At 43.4% G+C, this 22,177-nt stretch overlaps 2 protein-coding genes across 21 annotated transcripts in view; one reads left to right on the forward strand and one right to left on the reverse strand.

Annotated features, from left to right (window-relative positions):
* Nucleotides 1–21,019, forward strand: part of LOC142062583 (ATP-binding cassette sub-family C member 6-like) — a 34,567-nt gene extending 13,548 nt beyond the window's left edge. For 5 of the 9 annotated variants that reach the window (XM_075105182.1, XM_075105181.1, XM_075105176.1 and 2 more), the window contains 16 exons: nt 216–342; nt 823–999; nt 1,434–1,601; nt 3,128–3,311; nt 3,799–3,862; nt 4,374–4,494; nt 5,627–5,834; nt 6,931–7,241; nt 7,986–8,185; nt 8,886–9,012; nt 9,600–9,701; nt 10,451–10,597; nt 11,175–11,333; nt 11,575–11,741; nt 12,205–12,399; nt 12,951–14,397. In XM_075105182.1, the coding sequence (XP_074961283.1) occupies nt 216–342; nt 823–999; nt 1,434–1,601; nt 3,128–3,311; nt 3,799–3,862; nt 4,374–4,494; nt 5,627–5,834; nt 6,931–7,241; nt 7,986–8,185; nt 8,886–9,012; nt 9,600–9,701; nt 10,451–10,597; nt 11,175–11,333; nt 11,575–11,741; nt 12,205–12,399; nt 12,951–13,059 (2,566 nt within the window). In that variant the 3' untranslated portion in view covers nt 13,060–14,397. Of the gene's footprint in view, nt 1–215; nt 343–822; nt 1,000–1,433; nt 1,602–3,127; nt 3,312–3,798; nt 3,863–4,373; nt 4,495–5,626; nt 5,835–6,930; nt 7,242–7,985; nt 8,186–8,885; nt 9,013–9,128; nt 9,376–9,599; nt 9,735–10,450; nt 10,598–11,174; nt 11,334–11,574; nt 11,742–12,204; nt 12,400–12,950; nt 14,398–20,938 lie in introns of those variants that run through there. The other 4 variants (XM_075105177.1, XM_075105178.1, XM_075105183.1 and 1 more) reach the window with 4 other exon arrangements.
* Nucleotides 20,639–22,177, reverse strand: part of LOC142062582 (multidrug resistance-associated protein 1) — a 59,251-nt gene continuing 57,712 nt past the window's right edge. For all 12 annotated transcript variants that reach the window (XM_075105166.1, XM_075105162.1, XM_075105164.1 and 9 more), the window contains one exon: nt 20,639–22,137. In XM_075105166.1, coding sequence (XP_074961267.1) covers nt 22,029–22,137 — 109 coding nt within the window. In that variant the 3' untranslated portion in view covers nt 20,639–22,028. The remainder of the gene's footprint in view (nt 22,138–22,177) is intronic.

Here is a 22,177-nt window from a genome sequence, read left to right on the forward strand (position 1 = left end):
GCTTTCTGTTGGAGGTGTCTTTGAAAGGATGGCTCCTGCTGCAAAAAGTCAGCGTGACAGGAAGGGTAATCCAGTGCAACTGAGGCCTCAAGTATGAAACTGGGTGGGTTAGTTGGTACATTTTTATTGCTACAAGACAATAGCAAGAGTTTTGGTCATTTTCTTTTCAGAAAATTTATCTAAAAGATGTTAAGAGACTGATCTTTTCTCTGTAGAATAGATCTTACTGTGCCCCGAGGCTCCTTGCTTGCTGTAGTTGGCCAGGTGGGTGCTGGAAAGTCCTCCTTGCTGTCAGCGTTACTTGGTGAGCTGGAAAAGATGGACGGCTGTGTGACCATGAAGGTAAATTTTCCCCTGAGCATTTTTTTCTAATTAGGCTGTCTTCAGGAACAGTAAAGTATTAACCAAGGCACCAGCTACTTGATGAAAACCCACTTACTGCTGAATTTTAACGAAGGCTGTATGTAGCAGCCTGCATTTAATTATCTGAAGGTGATTAAGACTTCTCAGATGAGCCTGGCACTTAGGAATGGGAACTGGAACATGACTTTAAAGATCCAGTTCCATTTCCCACTCCAATAGTGAACTGAAGTGGCATTGTGGTAAATAACTTCCTGTACTTGTACCTGTTTCCTCCTCTATAAGATAATGGAAGTGCAGGGTCATATTTTGCAAAGCCCTCCAAGACCTTTCAATGGTGATGATCATTGCAGATTTCTATAAAGCTAACTGGAAGAATTTTTTTTCAAAGACTAGTTCCCACAGTGTCAAGCTGAGCTTATGAAAAATATTGTTGACATTCTTCCACTTCCATTTTTATAGGGCACCACAGCTTATGTCCCACAGCAAGCTTGGATACAAAATGCTTCAGTGGAAGATAATATTCTCTTTGGGAAAGAGATGGATGAAACATGGTTCAATAGAGTGATAGATGCTTGTGCACTGCAACCTGATTTAGAGAGCTTCCCTGCAGGGCAGAAGAGTGAAATAGGAGAGAAGGTATTGGCTTAGGTTTATATTTTGGGTGACTTTTCCATGGGTAGCTACAACTTTGGGTGTCCTGCTTAAAACACCTACAAAAGGACTTAACTTGCAGGAGGCAGGTGCTCAGTAATTTCTGAAAAGTGGGGCCGTGATTTAATGGGGTCTGAAGCCCACCTCCTGACGGTTAAGCATATCTGATGTCTCCAGTTAGGTTAAGACAAAAATCAACAAATCCATGTCATTCCTGGGTCCTCTTTTGCAGGAGAGAAGAGTTGCTCAAAAGAATCTGCGTCTGCATCTCAAGAGCTCTATTTGGGAGGAGGGAGGGAAAGAGGGAGAGAAGCACTGATTTAAAAATAAGGAAAACATAAAACCTCAGTTAAAATGGAGCTAACAGCTGGCTAATGTGATGTAGTTTTGGAATAAACAGTGTCAGTACATTTTTACAGGGAATAAATATATCTGGAGGGCAGAAGCAAAGAGTGAGCCTTGCTCGTGCCGTGTACCAGAAGGCTTCGATTTACCTTCTAGATGACCCCCTCTCAGCTGTTGATGCCTATGTTGGACAGCACATTTTTGAACATGTTCTTGGACACAATGGCTTACTGAAGGACAAGGTGTGTTATAAATCCTGGACTGTAAAAGATTGCAAAATGTATCTGATTATCAGGGCCCCTGAAATGTTTCATGTAAGGTGGATTACTCACTTTATCAAAGGTTCCCAAATCCCTTTTTGCTAGTGGCAGCAGGTACTACTGTTAGCAACAGTGGAAGTGGAATGGGTAACTTCTGCAGTCCATACCACACATGGAAGTCCTGCAATGAACCTCACCTAGAAGGCAAAAGACTGAAAAGTTAGGTTCTCCTGAAAGACTGTCTTTATCATGCAAATCACATGCCTAATTCCAGCCTTACTTCTACAGCAAGCTTATAGCTCTTTGGTCTTCCATCAACATTATCCTTCTCCCTTTTTGAGATTTAGTTCTAGTATAGTTAGGAAGAGCTGTCTGATCTCTTCCATCTCATTGTATCTTATCGCAATGTCTAATCCCATCACTTTTGAATAGTTCAGTGGCACCTTTACAGTTCTCATCACCCAAATGGTCATCACTTAAAGTTTAAGTTTAAAGTAAATTGTTTCCTAAGTCTTAAAATCCATGTTAAACTCTTCCATTCTTTTTTGCATTTGTTGCATTTTGTTATTCCTTGGTATTTCTCTGCTGTCAAGCAATCTGGATAATAAATGTTGTTACAGGAGAAGGAATGCTAGAGCAGCTATGTTTCATGGTATAAACTGCCTACAAATACTTGATTCAATTTCATGTTGTAGAAGGAGAATAGGTAATTTCTTTCATCAGAAAGTCCAATTAAAACAGACATGTCTGATTACAAGTACTTTTCTCTTCATGGGCAGGTTGCAGGTTGCAAGCATCAGAACATAATTATTGTATTGAAACATAGAAAGACTGGCAAAGAAAGAAGGTATCAGACTTAAGCAGTACTCAAAAAGGGCTTGATTGTATATTAAAAGTAATTTTCCCTCCATAACAAATTGGCATGTTATATATTTCTCTTATGTCCTTTTCTGCATGTAATTATCTGTGCAAATAGGGTCAGAAATTTAGATCAAAAGGAGCTGCCCTTTAGCTCCATTCAGGGTCATTAAGTTTTCAGGCACAAATTTGGTTCTGAAATACTGACATCAGTTACAATAAATGTGGCATACCCTTCAATTAACATCATTCTACTTAAGAGCTTCATCCAGAGTGGAATCAACAACATGGAACTGGTCAGTGAGCTATGCAAAAGGTCCTCCTGCACACTGGATGCTAGCCTAGGACTTCAGGCTTCAAGTCCCATCCTCACTCTTCTATGCTGTGCATGACACAAAGCAAGTTGATTCACCTGTCTGCTCCCGAGCTCTGCACTTTCAAAATGGGCACAAAGCTGTGCTGCAAAAATAAACTTCATCAGAGAGGCAGACAGAAGTGATAGGAATAAATAACAAAAATACCTCCAAGTTAGTAAAAATCATAGCTCACACTGAGTACATGCCTGCCTTCAGAAAACAGCTGACTGCAACAACTCAAGTGAGCAGGGAAACACCAGAACAATTGTAATCATTCCCTCTTTATTCAAGCAGACTCGTGTGCTGGTGACTCACACAATCAACATTTTGCCTCAAGTGGACAACATTGTTTTGCTGGTGGATGGAACTATCTCAGAAATTGGTTCCTACCAAGAACTTTTACAGAGAAATGGGGCCTTTGCAGAATTTCTTCATTCACACATTACTGCAGAAGAGAAGGCAGACACTGGTTTTCCAGGTAACCCAAATGAGTTGGAATCATTCTTCCTAGGTCTAGCAGTCAACTGTTTCCTTAATATTATACTTTAACATTAAAGAACTGGAGGGAGGTGGTGTCTGCTGCTGTTCACATTTGTGAAGAGGGAAAAGAGAATAAAACTGGAAAAGTCAGTCTTATATTTGTTCTACATTGGACATTTAAGCAGAGATCCAATCACAGTAAGCTGTCACTTTGTGTGGGGAAAAATATGCCTGTCAAATTAGCTGACTCATCACCTCAAAATTGGTTCTTGAATAAACAGTTCCATGTTAGTAGACAACAATCATTCAGTAAACAGAATTACCCGCTATATGTGCTATTCTTCAAGCCTCACCTTGATATTTTTACCCTAAGAAACAATTCTTTGTAATGAATCTTTCCTCCGTATTACCAGTCTCTCAAAGGCTATACAGGACAAAATAGGATTCAGAAGCATTTAGAAAAAAAAATTGCATTTATTTCACAGCTATAGGAGACAGGAAAGGCACCATCACCTCTGGAAGTGGTCCATCACAGGAGAGGCTCTTTAGGTAAGCTTTAAGTGTCTCAGACACTGAAGAACTTGCTCCAAAGCTCCATATAAGCCTATGTGGAGGCTCTGATACATGATCGGGATCGATCTGTAAATTAACAATAAGAGCAAACAAGGAAAACTCAAGAATAGGTAAGAAACTGCTCTTGAATGTGGGTATTGACTAACATTTTCTCCATATTTCTCAAGGATCCAGAGTTTGTTCCAGAGCTTAGGTACAAAGCGTGTTGATGCACTTTCTTACTCTTCACTTCCCAGTGGGGCTGTAAGGTCTGACTTACTTCAAACCAGTCAGTTAGTGAATGCTTAAAGCCTCTCTTTGTTAATAGCTTGACAGAGCCCAGTCCCTGTGATAAATATGAACAATAGTTGGAGTCATTCTGGAGGACCCCAAAAACTGCAGCCCTCAAAATAGGCATGAATGTAGGAGTGGATGGGTGAGGAGATCCAGCTTTAAAATACTCATTGCCTTGGCTAAAAATTGAAAGGATTTTTCTTTCTTTATGAAGTGACAATTCAGTCAAATCTTCTGCTATGGGAAGGGAGACCATTCCTGTAAATCAAGACTGTACCACTGCTGCAGCCACCAAAGGAAGATTAACAAAGGGAGAGAAAACTCAGCATGGCAGGGTAAGCACAGCACCTTCCTGTAAAGGCAAAGGCACATTCCACGGGTTTATTACTGACCCACTCATGGCAGGCAGGTCAGCTCACTGCCCAAGTTAAACAAGTGCAACTCCAGGGAAGTCAGCTGAGCTGTACAAGTTTGTCCTATAATTCAGACAAAGTCATTTCAGCATAATTTTACATAGTATGTTCTATGCAAACTCCGTCTCCCTGGATGACTCATCTAAGCACTGGTTCCAACAGGAGTAAGGCAGGTACGTTACAGAGAGCACAGTATGGAAATGGGGGTGGGGAGGGAGGGGGGATAAATTATGACCACTTGAGGAGAGAGATCCTGATTCAAGAGTTGACCTGAAGGGGGAAAGCACACTGAGGCAATCGGGGTGAGGTGGTAGGTACTTGTAATTTTGAGTCTATCTGCAAACTCTTGAGGCTGGTGGGGTGGGGCAAAGAGGCACATCACTGTTCTCATCTTGCCCAAGGGAAACACTTCAAAAGGCTGAGGCAAGGAGGGTACTATGAAAGGAAAGAAGTAGATGGGGGATTCCTGCTAGGAGAAGTCAGACATGGATGAGGTGTATATTCAAGGCACATTGCAGCAGGAGTAAAACATGGGGAGGAAACAAATACCTGAGGCTACACACTGGTACTGAGAAGAGATGAGAGTAATAAGTCTGACACCCCCAAAGGGGGTGGGGGGGCTTCTCTGCCCCTAGGGAAGCACAATATCAGCCAGACTGGGATTGCCCTCACCTCTGCTGATCAGCAATTACTCACACAAGCAGCCAGTGGAATACATGATAGTTCTCGCTCAGAGCAACAACAAATGAAAACCACTGCCTGGGATAAGGAAAGCCTTATGCACATTCCAGCACTAACATGAGCCTACTGCAATAACATTCATCTGTTGATAATAATCACTCATTAACACCATGGATTTATTTAAGTATGGCTTCCTTATTCATCCATAAGGAAAACAAAAAAAAGAATTAACATGGTTGCTATGGTCCGTGACATATAACCGAGTAGGTATGCCATAATAAATCATGCCTTGTTTCAGAGCTGCTTTTCCTTGCTAAAAACCTTGATCCTCCCAGCCTCTCCTCTTATTTTTCCCCCAATTGTTTTGCTCTAGGTTAATACTTCAATTTATGCAGCCTACCTGAAGGCGACAGGCTTACCACTGTGTGTGTACATCATTCTGTTGTTCACGTGTCAGCAAGCTGTGTCATTTTCTCATGGTTACTGGCTCAGCAGGTGGACAGATGACCCTGCTCACAATGGGACACAACAGCACACAGAGCTGAGACTTGGAGTCTTTGGTGCACTAGGAGTCATTCAAGGTACGTTTAACTTGCTCACCTAATTCTTCTCTGTATTTCCATCTCCCTTTCCCATATCCAGCATGTTTTCTCAGAGTATAAACAAGCGCATACCCATGGGCTTTTAGTCTCCATGGCTTTTGGCCCCAGCCCTAAAGTTTGGCATGGGGCCTAAAACTACAGGCTGTGACGCACAGAGAGGATCTCTAAGGGATCTGAACAATATTTCCAGTGTTAATGCCTGAAATTCTACTTCATGGTATGCTACAAGTGTTCTCCTGTGCCCTTCAGCAGACCATGATGAGTAGCATCTTCCTCTGTATTTCCTGCTGGAACAAAATGACCTGAGTTCCTAAAAACATTCAGCAATGGAAGAACTACACCTCCTTATTTTTCTACCCTGACCCCTTGTATCCAACATCTTCTGCATATCTTTCTTCCTCTTACCTCTCTCCATTCCTCCAATGTGAATTAATCATATCCAAGTGCAAGCAGTGGCTCTTCTCCATGCTGAATTTAGTCTTGGTGTAGGTCTTTTGAGTGTAAAGAGAGAGAAAAAGAAGAACTTGTGGAATTCTACATTTCTCTAAATCTTTCTCCTTTCTCTTCAAAAGTGGCCACAATTCTTTTGGTCACTCGTAAGAAAAAGGAAAAAAAAAGCCCACCACACCCAAACCTTGTTTTAGAACAGAAATCAAATCTGGAAAAATCTCAGCCCAAGTGACAAAAAAATTGAGAAAGTTTTGAACAAGTTGAAGAGACTGGGAAGGGTTGGGTACCCTTCTGTGCTAACAGTGAATCTGTAGGCAGAAAACCTAAGATTTTGAGTAATTCCAGTCAAGCTTATTTTGAGAAGAATAAAGAATTCGTCCTGTGTGTTTAAGTTGCTGAATCCATAGCCCCCATCAAGCTTGCTTAGAAGGTCTTTGCCCCTCTGTAACTACCATGCAGAAAGGGTAGTTCACCCTGCAGCTCTGAGGCTTCACTTAATTGCTACCAAATTCAGCTCCTTTCACTAGTACAGCATTTGCAGTATTAAGTGAAAATTGTGATCTCACAAAGGGCAACTCAAGGTGAGTTTGTTCAGACCTAATAATTATTCTTTTTTATATTACAGCCCTTGGCAGATTTGTCTCTACAGCAGCAGTCCTTCTAGGTGGCGTGTTAGCATCGCACAAGCTGTTTCTGCAGTTGCTGAGGAACGTTGCTAGATCCCCAATGGTCTTCTTTGAGCAAACACCCATTGGAAACTTGCTGAACCGCTTCTCCAGAGAAATGGATGCTATTGATTCTGTCATCCCTGAGAAGCTGAAGTCTTTGATGGGATTCTTGTTCAACTTGCTGGAAATCTACCTTGTGATTATAGTGGCTACACCAAGGGCAGCAATGGTCATAGTGCCCTTGACTGTTCTTTATGCTGCTTTTCAGGTAGGAGCTCATAGAGGTATACAGATAGGAGAGGCTGAAGCAGTATGGCCATGTCCCTGCAGAAAGCCTCCTACCATTTCTTAGGAGTGGAGACATGCAGAAACTAGTTTAATAATCTCAAATTGCATCTGAACAAGCGTAACACCAGTGGTTCTTCCAACATCCCCTCAGCCTTCCAAAGCATCCCAGAGACCTCACAAAGGGGCTTCTGCTTTTCTGATGTCCAGATCAAATCCTACCTAGAGCTATACTCCCTGTCTCCATTAGCAGAAATGCAATCATATTAAGATCAAAAGCATTTTTTCTTCCCTCCAGAATTTCTACACTGCTTTTTAATATATCCGTGTATGCCATGCAGCTCTCCTGTTGAGCTCTGAAGCTTCAAATGCTTTGCCAGCTGAGACTGAACATGAGGAAAGGGCAAGTAAGGGTGCAAGTACGCCTCTGTTCTCCATCGAGCAAGGAGAAAGTTAAGTGTGAGTGTAGAGGCTTTGTGAGTTCAGAGTACCCTGGCTTCTCAGCAATAACTAACCATGGTGTTACTCTTAATGAAGATGGAACATAACCCAGGCAGGATCACTACCTTACCTTTTAAGGACACCTCCTACCTGCACATTAGGTGTAATAACACAAGGATAGGACACACTCTTGCAGTTGTTGAGCCCTTCCCAAATTTTCTGTGGAGCACCTCCAAGGAGGCGTAAACCTTCTAATCACTTCCCCTTCCATTTCCCTTTGTACCAGCACTTCTACGTCATCACATCCTGCCAGCTGAGACGCATAGAGGCTGCCAGCAGGTCACCCATCTACTCCCACATTTCAGAAACTTTCCAAGGGAGCCATGTGATCCGTGCTTACAAGGACCAGGAGAGGTTTATTTTGAAGATCAATTTCCTAGCAGATGAGAATCAGCGAATATGCTTCCCTGGAGCAGTTGCTGACAGGTACAAGTCTGCAGTGTAAAGAAAATGATAGTTTATTCCCATATAAATGGTGAACAGAGATGGCTGCTCTTGGGGCATGGGTGGAGGCACACTGAAGATGAGACAGTGGCGCATGGTGTTCTGGGGGCAGGGTAGCCTCTTTAATTATCGCTTACATTGCACCCCTCCCTGGCAACGTGCCTCTCACCCAACCCATACGCTCCCATCTCTGTTGTGTGGCAAGGCACACACACATGCTGACACACAGCTAGAGGTATCACTTGGTGTCCAAAATGCAGGAAGCTATAGTACATGCCTGGTGAGGTCCATCACCACATGACAGAGTGCTCAAGGCTTGTGGTATATGCAGAACCCATCAGAGAACAGAGGCATCAGCCACCAGTCATGAAACATGTAAGGACTACCAGAAAGAGTGAGAGATGTTAGACCAACTCATCCAAGAAGCTGTGTGCTGCTGCTGTCATCCAGCAGGCCTTGGAGAAAATACTAACAGAGACCATAAGCCAACTAGTTTGGACAGTCTGGAACCACTAATGAGCTACAGGGTGGCTGGATAGGAGAAACCAGGGTGTGACAAGAGCTTTGTTGAGCACCCTGTATCCCAGCAGCTCCATAAGTGTTTTGCAAAGTCATCACAGATGCTGTTGAGAGAAAGGAAGAGGGCATCCAGCAACAGCCCTGTACTCTCCTCCTCTTGCAGGTGGCTTGCTACAAACCTGGAGTTTCTAGGCAATGGCATCGTGTTGTTTGCAGCATTGTTTGCAGCAATAGGCAGAACACATCTTAGTCCAGGAACTGCTGGCTTCTCCATTTCATATGCTCTTCAGGTAACTCAGCACTGAAGTAATACCATGCTTGCCTTTCATCAAAAGCAACTTGCATTTTAATTTTTGCTACCATTTCAATTTCTAAGAAATTACCAACTATTTCTGTGGCTTTCTAGATGCCTTCTCCTCTACCAAACCCTGCTGTCATTGCTGAAACCCAGAGCGTCTGGAGCAGAAGGCCCCTTAGAGAGAATGAACCCGATAAACATATACACCAGCTGTCTTTGTCCTCCTGCATCTAAACTCATCCTTACGTCACAGCATGCTCTGAGCAACTGAAGCATGGTCTTCAGTGTCTGTCTTACCTGCATGTAGACTAGTTACACAGCAACTTAAATAGTCACACTACCTTTTAGCACCCAAGTCAGCAGCATTTCATTCTTTATGGGGGAAGCTGGCTAGGCTCTTTAAACACAGCTTTACAACCTTTCACGAGGATCTGTGGTTATTTGTTTAGTCTTTTAAGGGATGATTTCTCAAGTTGCTGATGAGGAGGTCTTAAGCACTAAGACAAAGTACCAGGTACCTCACAAGCATGACTCCAGGCTTATTTTATCTGCCCAAATGCTTCTGTTTCTTTCTGCTAGATAACTGGTGTTCTGAACTGGTTGGTGCGCTCCTGGACAGAAATAGAGAACAACATTGTTTCTGTGGAGAGAGTGAGAGAATACTTGAGGACTCCTAAGGAGGTAGCTAACCAGCTATTGACCTGACTAGCAGAGGTGAACATCTCTGCAAACTAAACAAGTAACTTTTCTCTTCCACCTGAACAAACCCCCTAGTTTTCCCTGTTTAAAAGGCCAGTTATGTTTCCTTTAAAGAACTGCAGCATTTGATTTTTATCCAAGTGACTAGGCTTGTTTTATAACCTCTGATCATCGTTACGTCCTTAAGAGAGTTAAGCATTAGATTGCCATTAAAATAGCTTCATTTGGTAACACTCATGGAATGAGCCGTATTTTCTGCCCATATTTAGACTACATGTTTATTGTGGGAGTTCAGATGTAACTCTCTGATAACTGTTGGCTGCTAGATAGCCTTTTAGCCACTAAAAGTCTCCAGTGCAATAACTTTTGTTCTGTAATCATTAAAATTATTTCTCCATATGTTGACCTGAGATCTTACTAAAGGAGACTTTTGTAGTCCTCTTTACAGGGGCTTATAAATCTTTTTTTATTTAACCACTCAGTGTCAGAACTCGGACATGCAAACAAATGTTTATGTCCATTCTCAGTTAGGATGATTGGCATCTTTTCACAAAGTGAAAAGTCAACGCTTGCAATATGAAAGTTAAGAGGCGTTTCTCTCTTTTGGAAACAGTAAACAGATTAAGGGCATTTGGCACAGATGTCTTCACAAGCTTCCCATTTCAGTATGGCCACTTGATTCAGTAATTTAAATCAGCTTTACACATTGCTGTTTCTTTTCACCTATTTAGGCACCCTGGACTCTGAATGGCAAACTTCAAGGTCAAGTTTGGCTCAGTGAAGGAAGAATTGAATTTAGAAACTACAGTTTGCGATACAGGCCAAATTTGGAGTTAGCACTGAAGCATGTCAATCTAACCATCAACGCCCAGGAGAAGGTAAGCAAAGCCACTTGTGTCAGAAGAGCTACAAAGTGTGAACAATGCTTTGCAGTGATCAGATCTGGGCAGGTGCAGTCCCAGCCCTACACCAAAGTGGACTAACTTGGAAGCCTGAAAGCTGCAGTAAGCTATGAGCCCATCTATCACACTGCACACCTCTTCTAGTACAAAGTAGTGTTTCCAGGATTGCTGCGTACACTAGATACTCTTCTGAGTGAAATTTCATTTCACAAAGGGGTATCAGAGTTACAGCAAAAGAATTTCACTTTTTAAATCTAGTGCCACATCAAGGCTCCATTAGAGCTGCTAAGCCTTCTGACTTAAGGAAAGTTATTCTTACTTATTATTCCCATCAAAGGCTTTCAAGATTCCTTTTCACACAAAACAATTACAAATTCTAAACGATTCCCTTAAAGAATGTGTGGCTAGACTACATGAATCCTGAACGGCCCTGAGGAGTTGATCGTGCAAAGCTGTCTTTCTTCAAAAGGCCAAGAGGAACTACATGACAGGTCTGTCCACCTGTGGAAAACTGTCAACATCAAAACCAAAAGCTTTCCATTGCACTTTACAGATTGGCATAACTGGAAGAACAGGAGCTGGGAAATCTACTCTTGCTGTGGGATTGCTGCGATTGGTGGAAGCAGCAGAAGGAGCAATCCTAATTGATGGACTAAATATTGCTCAACTAGGTCTCCATGACCTTAGAACCAATATAACTGTCATTCCCCAGGTATGAAATTAATTTCCAAAAAGCTTCAGCAGTGTTGTAGATTTTAATACCTAGGAAGTATTTATAAAGATTCTTTGAGAGGAGGGACATTCAGAAATTTCAAAGTTGGAAATAACCTCTATGCCATGCTAGTCTCCCATTCAATATAACATTAGCCACAGATTTGCACCCAGCAGGGAAAACTGGAGAGTTCATTTTTATAATTCATTTCAGGACTTGTTTGTACTGTCTCTGTGCTCAGGATCCAGTTTTGTTTTCTGGCTCTCTAAGAATGAATCTCGACCCATTAAACCGATACACTGATGCAGACATCTGGACAGCTTTGGAACTGACTCAGCTCAAGAACTTCGTTGCAGATTTGCCAGATCAGTTGGAATATAAATGCACTGACCACGGGGAAAACCTAAGGTACCTTATCTGCAGAAAGACAGTGGCAGGGCACAGTGCCAGCCCGTGGGCTGGGAGAACACAGAGCTAGTGGGACAAGGAGTCTAATTGGTTTAAAAAAAAAAAGGTTCCCAGACAGCAAATTGCTGCATTATTGTCCTATTCAGCAGCATGAAATCAAACCAAAAGACACCAAGTGGAAGAACTCTGAGACATAATCATTGTGGTGACTTGTGTTTGTGCAGTACTTAAAACACTGGGATCCTGTATCAAGTGCAGATCTTCTGGGTGCTATAGTAATACACTCTCTTCATTTCCATCGGTTGTTTCATGCTGTTACCTGCAGTGCCACCAGCCTCAATCACCTTTCAGGGAAAGGGAACAATCACCTTTTCATTACTATCTTCAAATTAATCACATACTCTGACCCCAGGGAAAAGTGACTACTGCTAAGTAAGTTTACCATCCCTCTTCTTACTTGCAGCGCTGGTCAGAAGCAGCTGGTTTGCCTGGCCAGAGCACTTCTTCAGAAAACGAAAATCCTCATTCTAGATGAGGCCACAGCAGCAGTAGATTCAGAAACTGATCTTCATATTCAGTCCACCCTGAGAGCTCAGTTCAAAGACAGCACAGTGTTAACTATAGCTCACCGGATAAACACCATCATGGACTGCGACAGGTAATATCTTCAGCCATTTTCCTAAGGAGTAGGGAAGACACAGGCAACCTGTGTGAACTAGACAAACCACAGTCTTAGTGAACAGCAATTTCATTTCTGTCCTTTTCTAGTTTAACCCTCAAAGCTTTGCTTTAGAGATTGTAGGAGCTATCTTACATCAGCCAGGCAGCAATAGGTTAATGAAAGATCATTTATTCCTACATGATGCTTTTCATACTGCGTCATACCCCTTCTTCCCAACACTGACAGCGAAACCATGGCTACCGCTCTTTGCTTCATCTTAAAATCGTGAAGCTAAAATACACGTTCACAAATCTTACTCCAGTCTCAGTTGCCACAGAACTCTCTTCCCACAAACTCAGTACTTGAATAGTCACTCATCAGACACCTGCTTCCATCCCACACCTGCTTCCCAGCTGAAAAGCTGCTGGGAAGCTTGGTCAAATAACAAGCAAGGACCAAAATTTATTTTAGAACTAAGTAGGAATAACTGAGTTTATTACAGCTGCTGGTGCATCCCCAGGCTTACACTTCTGTTTTAATCTTCACAGGATTTTAGTCTTGGAAAATGGTCAGATAGCTGAATTTGATACTCTGGAACACTTAATAGCTCAGAAGGGACTGTTCTACAGACTGATGGAAGAATCAGGCCTCGCATGACTCACTCATGGAATATACCATAATGCCACCACTACCAGGAATGATTGATCTCGTAATTGAGTTACCTTGGGTTTCACTCTAAAATTGCCTGACACTCAACCAAATCTTGTTTGAGCTATAACCACAGTGAGTAGATGAAAAGGGATGGCTTGGGATACATTATTTCCATAGGAAACTTAGCAATTCCATTTTCATTATGTTTCCAGATACCAAAACCTCACTATTCTGTTGAAAATGAGCCACTCGGAACTTAACCACCTTGTTGCTTTTATGGTATAAAAGCAAACAAGCCAAAAGAAAAAGACCACAGCATTTCTGATTTATACTATAAGTGGAGCCCAGATATACTGCCATACTTACAGATTACACAGATTATTTTTAAAAGCCAAGAAGATTTTATGGACAAACAAGAATTTAACTGGTAGCAAGCAAACTTAGCTGTTTACAGCTTGTCCTAAGTTCCAGGCAGAACAAATTCAGTCTTCTGCCAATGTCTTAAGGATTGCTCACCTGAGCACTGTTCTTACACAGACATGGCAGACCCCAAGACAGTGGCTAGATCTAGTCACCCCAAGCACACAAACTCTGGGGGAGTAGGGAAGAGGAATTGGGATGCCACTAAGCACAAGAGCATATGGCTGCCTGCAGGCTGCCCGTTGTTGCAGCTGGGCATCAGATCCACTCCATCTCCTTCTGTGTCAGCTTTGGAGGGGCCCAGAGTGAATCATGCTGTGCAGAGTGCTGACAGGCTGCCTGGAGGAAGAGTCTCAGCTTAGACACACTCTCACCTGCATCACCAAGCCTAACTTGGCTGGGAGTGGGCAGCAGAACATCATTCCCTCTGCAGCCCTGCTGCCAAATGCCAGTTGGTCACAGTGCAGCATGTCCAAACGTTACACCAACATTTCTGAAATCAATTTGGCCACAAGGAATTTGTGTGGTGGAAAGTGTCCTCCTCTGATCCCTGCAGCGTGGCAGTCTGGCAGATGAGGAAGGTAGCACAGACTTGCCTGTCGACCTGGTGGTTCATTCCTGGTTTTCCTCCTGAGTGCAAGTTTACCTCCTGCATGTGCCACCCCAGCACCGCAGAGCCTCTGGCACTGTCATCATTCAGACGTTATGTTAACAAACCAAAATGGCAGCCGAAAGCAAAGCCTTCCTGGGCTTCCTGCAGTGCTGAGGAGCTGCGGTCGGAGCTGTCCCCATGCCTCTCCTCAGGAATCGCAACAAGAAAATGTGACAAACAAATCACACTGAGATACTGCTGTTTACTGTGACTTTTGTTAAAGCACTTAATTTTCTAGAAAGCTGAAATAAAAATAGAATCAAGTATTGAAATGGCGCTCTCCAGTAAGCTAAAGTAAATATAGTATGAAAAGTAGTAACAGGGGGATGGGAGAGTTCAAACTGGCAAGAGTCAACCCTGACCAGCAAAACCCAGCAGTTTCTTTTCCAACAGCTGTTCAGTAGCCTCTTCACCCACATTAAGAGCAGTTAACAGTTTCTGCTGAACAAGTGCCTAGATATCAACGTCCAATGCCTGCTGCCAAACTGCTGCTCAAATACCAGAAAAGAGGCAATTTTTCCTCTCTACTTTTCCCAAACCTTACCCAAGGGCAGAGACAAAAAAAAATTAATAAAAAAAGAGATACAAGTTATGAGCCCTCTAAAGGTTTATCAATGGATAATGGATCTCAAAACCAGGAACATTTAGAATTAAGTTAGGTATTTTTTCTTAAATGAGGTCAAAGACAAACAGAACTGCCCACATTGTTGGGTAATTCTGAAACAGACACTTTCTAGCATACCATAATCTCTGGCGTAAACATCTTTTAAATGCTCGCTTTCCCTTCCTAAGTTGGTAATGAAGAGAGAAGGCAACAGAAGGTGAAAACAATCAAAACATACTTTCACAATAGTAATCTTTGGAAGGGGGCACTTTTGCTGTTGGCTCGCACAAAGTTAGAGCAAGCAAAAATACCGTCAGCTTTCACATGACAAGCTGTGCCGAGAGAGCAAAAGGGAGTCCCAAAACTACAGGTGACAAAACCCGCCATGTTTCAGATAAGCCAGAGCCCCCAACTCTATGTCCAAGTGGTGCAGTAAGTGACAAACTGGGAGCTCAAGTCTCACAGAAAAGGTAAGAGTCATCACAAGGAAGTTGGCTGGAAGTTGGTTAAAGCAAAATATATTAAGGAGTTAATACTTGGAAATACCATCCTCCCTCAAAAATCTGGTTTAAGGACCAGAAGGCAGTGTTTAAAAGGACAGGCCTGCTGGGTCTTTGCAAGGGTACTTCTTCCTACATTAGGCTGTTTGACTGAATTATGAAGTTCGCACGGGAGGTAACTACAGCAGGCTCAGAACTGTGCCAACAGCCTATTTCATAAGTTGCGCTGAAGAAATTTTAGATATTAAGAAAGTCTGTCCAACACCTCCAGTAATCTGAATGTCTAGAGCTGATCAAGAGGAGCGCTTGGATTTGCCCTGTCTATGCTTTTGCAGCATTGTTTTTTAATAGCTGTTGTGCAGCGTTACATGCAACATAGAGCATCTGTGTTTAGCTCAGCATTAGCTACCCACTCAAAGTCCAAATAAAATCCACTAATCTAAAAAGGGTTTACTGATATCTCAGTCGCTTTCCAACTCTGTTTTTCCCTTTGGAGCAAAACAAGTGTTTCACTCTAGGTCCAGTAAGAACTCTAAAGAAAAAGCAAGTTTTTACTAGAGCACAGCAAGAACACATGACGTCCCTGCATTTCTGTGGGAGAACCTGTACTTCCAGCCACCCTCTCGGCCGGGCCGGCTCAGCTGTGTTCCCGCCTGAGGCAGGCTGTGGCTGGATGGCTAGGCCAGGCCGCTGGCAATGGAGGCAGAACCCAGACCAGGGGCTTTGGGAGCCAGCAAGCACTGCTGCTACGCAGCCCCTGGGAGACAGTCCAGCCTGGCCGCAGCACCCGCCTGCGGCAGTGGTTCATCCTCACAAAACACCCACTCCATGCAGGCCGCCTGCTCGGCCAGTTGAGTCAGTATAGGACTCCCATGCAATCATATGAAATGAGGTAAAAAGCTTAATTAGCGCTATAAAACTTTCACTGTTCCAGTTATCTGCCCAATCTGGACATCAAGAGTTAGAGCTTTCAATTCCAAGTTAACTAACTTTCCCCTCCCCGCTCCCCTTCCCTTTTTCCTCCTCGTTTAAGGCTATTGCAAATGAAGTGAAAGCACAGCATATGCATGAGAGAAAAACAACCTAAAGAAAAAAGATCCTTGTCCCATGATTCCAAGTTTAAAGGTATTACTGAAATTGTCAAAGCTAGAGAGTAAGAATGAAGGTGTCATCCATTGATTTACACCAATTCCATGCCAGGCACGTAGTTTGTAAGTCGCACTCCTAGTTCCCCGCTAGACGGTTGCCGTGTGCACAGGAGTGCCAAAACACTAACGCTACCGGTGACCCAGAGCACAACTGTTTCTGTGCTACGTGGCGGTTGAACCACCACCACCAGAGTGTCTTCAGAGATGTCTCAAGACTAGGAGCAGTTTTACAGAAGTAGCTGTATTCACACATGAAGAACTAGGGTGTTATTTGCAAGTCTCCTGAAAATCCTGAGCTGTTTTTTCAGCAGAAGCAGCTTTTCCAGATGTGAGATGCCTTCCATGATACAGGAAATAATGTCAGCCAGGATATATCAACATGCACTGAAATCCAATACAGTAAATTCAGTGGTTTTCTTTTACTCCTTTGTAAATGTTAATATTTTAATAATGAACATATGTTAATAATGCACCACCACCAGCAGCTTCACATGGGCTGCTGTGGTACACACCGTACTGCTGTAAGACACAAGATACAGCACAACAGGAGCTGAATTGGTTTCACAGATCCTTAACATTTTAATGAACAGATTGGAACAAAATGGTTCTGAGAGAAAGAAAAAAAAGTTTTGCTTTGAAAGATAAGGGTCTTTTCAAAGACTGGAAGAAATGGTCCATAGAGCAAAGAGCACTGAATGAACCAGAGAGGCACGGCCTTCTGCTAGATAAGAGGAAGGATGCTACATCGGCCCACTTGCTTTCAGGCCTGACAGGTATTTGGCAAATTTTTCACAAAATACACATAACTAACCAGCAACGCACATAAATAAGGTTTCTGTATTTTTTGCTGATCTAAACTAAATTGTGCCATCTGTATCAAAAAAAGGAAGGAAAAAAAAAGAGGAAACCCAGGGAGCTAGGCTTCCTTGTGCTCTGTGGGAAGTGAGACCCCCCACATCTACAGAAGCACAAGACTACCAGCTGTGAAGATCCAGATCCCCCCTGGATGTGGCCATGCCACAGCGATACACTTCATCTTCATGAAAACCCTGCTCGGCAGCAGCTGGATGAAGGTGCCCAGCTCACGTCCCGCCCAAGGACTAAGCTGCTCGTTGCAGAACACGCTCCTAGTAGTTACAGAATCACAGAATCCGAGGTTGGAAGGGACCTCAGGGATCATCTAGTCCAACCTTTGTGGGAAGAGCGCGGTCTAGACAAGATGGCCCAGCACCCTGTCCAGCCGACTCTTGAAGGTGTCCAACATGTCTGAGTCAGCCACTTCCCTGGGGAGATTATTCCAATGGTGACTGTCCTCACTGTGAAAAATTTCCCTCTTGTGTCCAATCTGAATCTCCCCAAGAGCAACTTGTGTCCATTCCCCCTTGTCCTCTCCATGTGACTCCATGTAAAAAGGGAGTCTCCATCTTCTTTGTAATTACCCCTTAAGTACTGGTACATGGTGATGAGTTCCCACCTCCTGTCCTAAATGCCATCTTTCAGAGTTGGCATTAGCTTTGCTGCATAAAGGAAAATATGTAACATCAAGGCATTCAAAGAAAATAGGTGTCTGCTACATGACCCAAGAGCTCAGCTGCTGAACTCAGTGTCACACCCCTGAATCCACTAGTCCCCACAGCAGCTGGAGGGAAGGCTCATCGCCCTGGGCTCTAACAGCACTGATCCCTGCAGGATGGCTCCACTCTCGTGTTGGAGGTCACATGCGTCAGGCTAGATGTCCCTTACCGGAAAGGGCTCAAAGTGGCCCAAATACCAAATACGCATTAGGTCCACACACAGGCACAAAAGTGAAAACCAGTTATATAAGGAACATCTACTTGTTTTAACACCAGATTCTAATACCTGACCTTGCAGCAAGGTGTACCATTTTCCGCAGTTGGTCCCAGTAGCGCTGCCAGCCGGATCAGTATACGGCCCTCCTTCCTAGCTGAAACGGGATCTCAAGCTATACCGCTCCTACCCCAAGGTACCCCAAAGTACCTTTATGACACTGCTTTTACACATAGGTTCTGTTGGAAGAAAGCTGCATTTATTGAGCTAGCTCTGCATGCAGTAAAGGTTAGTTCAGACTGACCCTCATCATGCATAATACAGTGTTGTTCACATTATATCCAGACAAGATATTAATCATTTTTATGAGGACAGACATTTGGAATCAGGATCATTAATCAATGCAGCAACAGCACGAAGCACTGACAGGTATTTAGGGCAAACAGGAAGGAGTATCTACTCCAGAGCTGGGGCAGAACAGTTTGTGCTAGCGAGTGTATAAAAACATAAAACTAGGAGAACACAGTGATCATATTAATAACCACATCACTGAAAATGAAAGAGAACAAGACAGAAGCACCCACAAAGAGCAGTCTTCCGATGCCTTGCTGCACTATTTAGAATGTTATCCTGCAAAATACAGCATTTTGGACATGCAGTTCCCCAAATGATCACAAACAGCCCACAAATAGGACAGAGACCATCCAGTGACACTTTCCAGTGTACCCAGTTTGAGACTGCAAATGCAGTTTAAGTCATTCCTGCACAGCAGACAACTCCATTGCAAACATTTCACACAGCAGAAGCATAATTCTGCGAGTTCTGTATTTCAAACAAACCACACTCCTAAGTATGGTTCCATAGTTTTCAAATTACTTAAAAGTTAAGCCTTGTAGATCTCTGTTGATCAGTGTGCAATGGAAAGCATCATTCCTCCCCCTCTACTCTGCCCTAGTGAGACCACATTTGGAGTACCGTGTCCAGTTTTGGGCCCCCCAGTTTAAGAAGGGCGCAGAACTGCTCAAGCAAGTCCAGCAGAGAGCTATCACGATGATCAGGGCACCAGAGCATCTCCCTTATGAGGAAAGGCTGAGAGACTTGGGTTTGTTCAGCCTGGAGAAGAGAAGACTGAGGGGGGGTTTCATCAATACCTATAAATATCTAAAGGGTGGGTGTCAGGAAGATGGGACTGGGCTCTTTTCAGTGGTGCCCAATGACAGGACAAGGGGCAACGGGCACAAGTTGGAACACAGGAAGTTCCACCTCAACATGAGAAAAAATGTTCTTCCCTGTGAGGGTGCCAGAGCAGTGGCACAGGCTGCCCAGGGAGGCTGTGGGGTCCCTTCCCTGGAGACATTCAAACCCCGCCTGGACGCGGTCCTGTGCCCCTGCTCTGGGTGTGCCTGCTCAAGCAGGGGGGATGGACACAATGATCTCCAGAGCTCCCTTCCAACCTCTACCAGTCTGTGATTTCCTCAAATCTGAGACCAGTTTCCACCCAAGGAAGAACTCTAGCAATATAACTTCTTTCAATTCAGTCCCACACCTGCAGAGTACTTGCAGAGTCCCTATCTCAGTAATGAGCTACACTAAACCTACACAACTTCTCAAAGGTATCTGAAATCCTGTCTGAATTTCTTCTCCGGCTGTACTCCACAGATCTGCCCTGGGGGAGGTGTTGGTGATAACTAGTTTGCACAGGCAAGGAGAGAGCACAGGGAGCTTTGCTGTCTGGTCATCCAATGCCAGCGGCACCTCTCCCCGTTCCATCCCAGGGCTCTCCTAGGAGGGGGTGGGAAGTGGAAGGATCACAACACATTCCTGGGGATGACTGTCCCCAAGCAGGTAAGGTGTCATGGTGGTATGCACAGTTTCTCCTCTGGGTCTCCTCTGCAGACAGATCCGTCTCCATTTTAATGCAGCTGAGCAAAACACAATACCAGCCACACACCTTACCTGACAAGCTCAGTTTTCTGCTCTATACTCTCTATACTCTGTTCCTTACCACCCATTTGCTCCAATCTTTCCACCCTTCTGTCCATCACAATGCTGTGTGTTAGGTGATTTGAAAAACCAAAACCCACCGCTCCTCCCCAGACTCCCAAATCACTCCTTGCTCATTCCACCTCCACAGAGGAAACTGTGGAAACTAAGCTGCCCGGAAATGTGGCAGACATAGGCCATGAACACCACGGGTGTGACAAAGGCACAGCACCGCTGATCTATCGTTATTACCTGGTCTGCTCCACAAACTGCAGTCCTCAAATTACAAGAACCACCACATGTGATCCAGCCCTACCACAGCACAGACTTAGTTGCATTCGAGGTTCCTTACCCACCCTAACACCCCCCAGACATCAGGCCTAGAAGCCTGGCTAGTCTAAGCAGTACCAATCCTTTCTACTGTCAAGGCAAAAACCTGAACTGGCGAAGCTAACCCTTTGTCAAATACAAAGCAAGAAATGACATCACATTATCTTTCAAACAATTTTTTTACTGCAAGTTCTTTGTAAATTTCTGTACAGCCATTACAAAAAATACCAAAGAAAATTTGTCTATTCAGTTTCAGAGAGTCATAATTTACAAAAAAATAAATACTCTAAAGACAAGAATTGTCTAGTATATTAAGGTCAGCATAATCATTCACAGAAGTCCACATTCTCAGAGTGCTGAGTATTTAGGTCCGTCTGACTTTGTTTGCCTTCTTCCAGCATTTTCCTTTATAAATAAGACTAATCAGAACATGAGAAAAGTAACTTTTTTCTTCCCACAGGAAATAGAAGATTCAGCGCAGATCTTGGAAACCAGACTCCATTGCTAACTTTGAAGTTGTGCTAACACACAACTTCAAAAAGTTACACTGTTTTTACTTTCTAACAACTGCAACAGAACAGTTTCCCAGAAAATTTAAGAGGCAGCAGCAGCAGCATGAAGGGCATGTTTCTTCAATATAAGGCTAATGGTCCTTGATGTGGCAGAGCTTCTGTTAAAGCACAGAACTGCCAAAGCCAAGGGTATTACAGTCAACGTCACGCCGAGCCTGCAACCTCCGCTCAGGCAAATCCTCACTCCTCCACCTAGTCCCCATAGGCGTAACCAGGATTCGCCATCCAAGTCAGAATTCCTGAGTGACCTGGGTGTAAGATCAGGTACTGCTTACTGCAACACACCGTCTGCTGCACAAATTTGGTTTTGGAGTGATTGTCATTCTAGACATGCTTAAATACTGCTTTGAAGTTGACTGTGCTTTTCACATCAGCACTACTGACTTAAAGTGAACTTGCTGCTATACACTGTAAACACATTAAACCTTTAGGAGAATGTATAAAAGCATTAACCATGTACAGTAAATGCCATAATGAGAAAGTCTGGCACACAAGACTTATTATTTCACAAGAAGAAAAATCTTTGGACTATAGTACTATATGCCACAAAATGTTCCAAGTGGATCCCATAATAGATGGCTCATCAAATGAGGAATCGGCAAACAGGAAAAAAACTAGCATTTGCAAAAACATTTGAAATAAAAAGGGGGCTTCAGAACATAAGATGAGATGAAAAGAAAGCTTTTCAGAACTTCTCTGATGAATCACTCCAGTTTACACTTGAGCATATAATGACAGATTGGAAGTCTCTGAAACGTTTTGCACAGTGTTGTGCTTCTCCTAAAACTGGCTAAAATCAATACTACAGAGAACAAAAAAAAAAAGATTGCATTTTTATGTTACTTCCATCGCCATGCCCTGGCTGACTTCACTAGGTCTGAAACTGAACTGTACGGTTCACACTGGCTCCAAGGGAGTTACAGTTCTCTGAATGCATCATCTCCTCCCTTCCCCACACGAACTAAGCAAGTTCAAATGCTACACTAAGCCTGAATCTTTGGCCATGCTATAGAAAATGCCTTTTTCCTCAAGTAGGTGGTCTGGGCTACCACACTCCACCACTTCTCCTCGGTCCAAGACTAAAACTCTGTAAAACAAAGGGGGGGGGAAAGAAAGGTTATGAAGAT

The sequence above is a fragment of the Phalacrocorax aristotelis genome, chromosome 10, assembly GCF_949628215.1.
Source record: "Phalacrocorax aristotelis chromosome 10, bGulAri2.1, whole genome shotgun sequence".
NCBI classification, from domain to species: domain Eukaryota; kingdom Metazoa; phylum Chordata; class Aves; order Suliformes; family Phalacrocoracidae; genus Phalacrocorax; species Phalacrocorax aristotelis.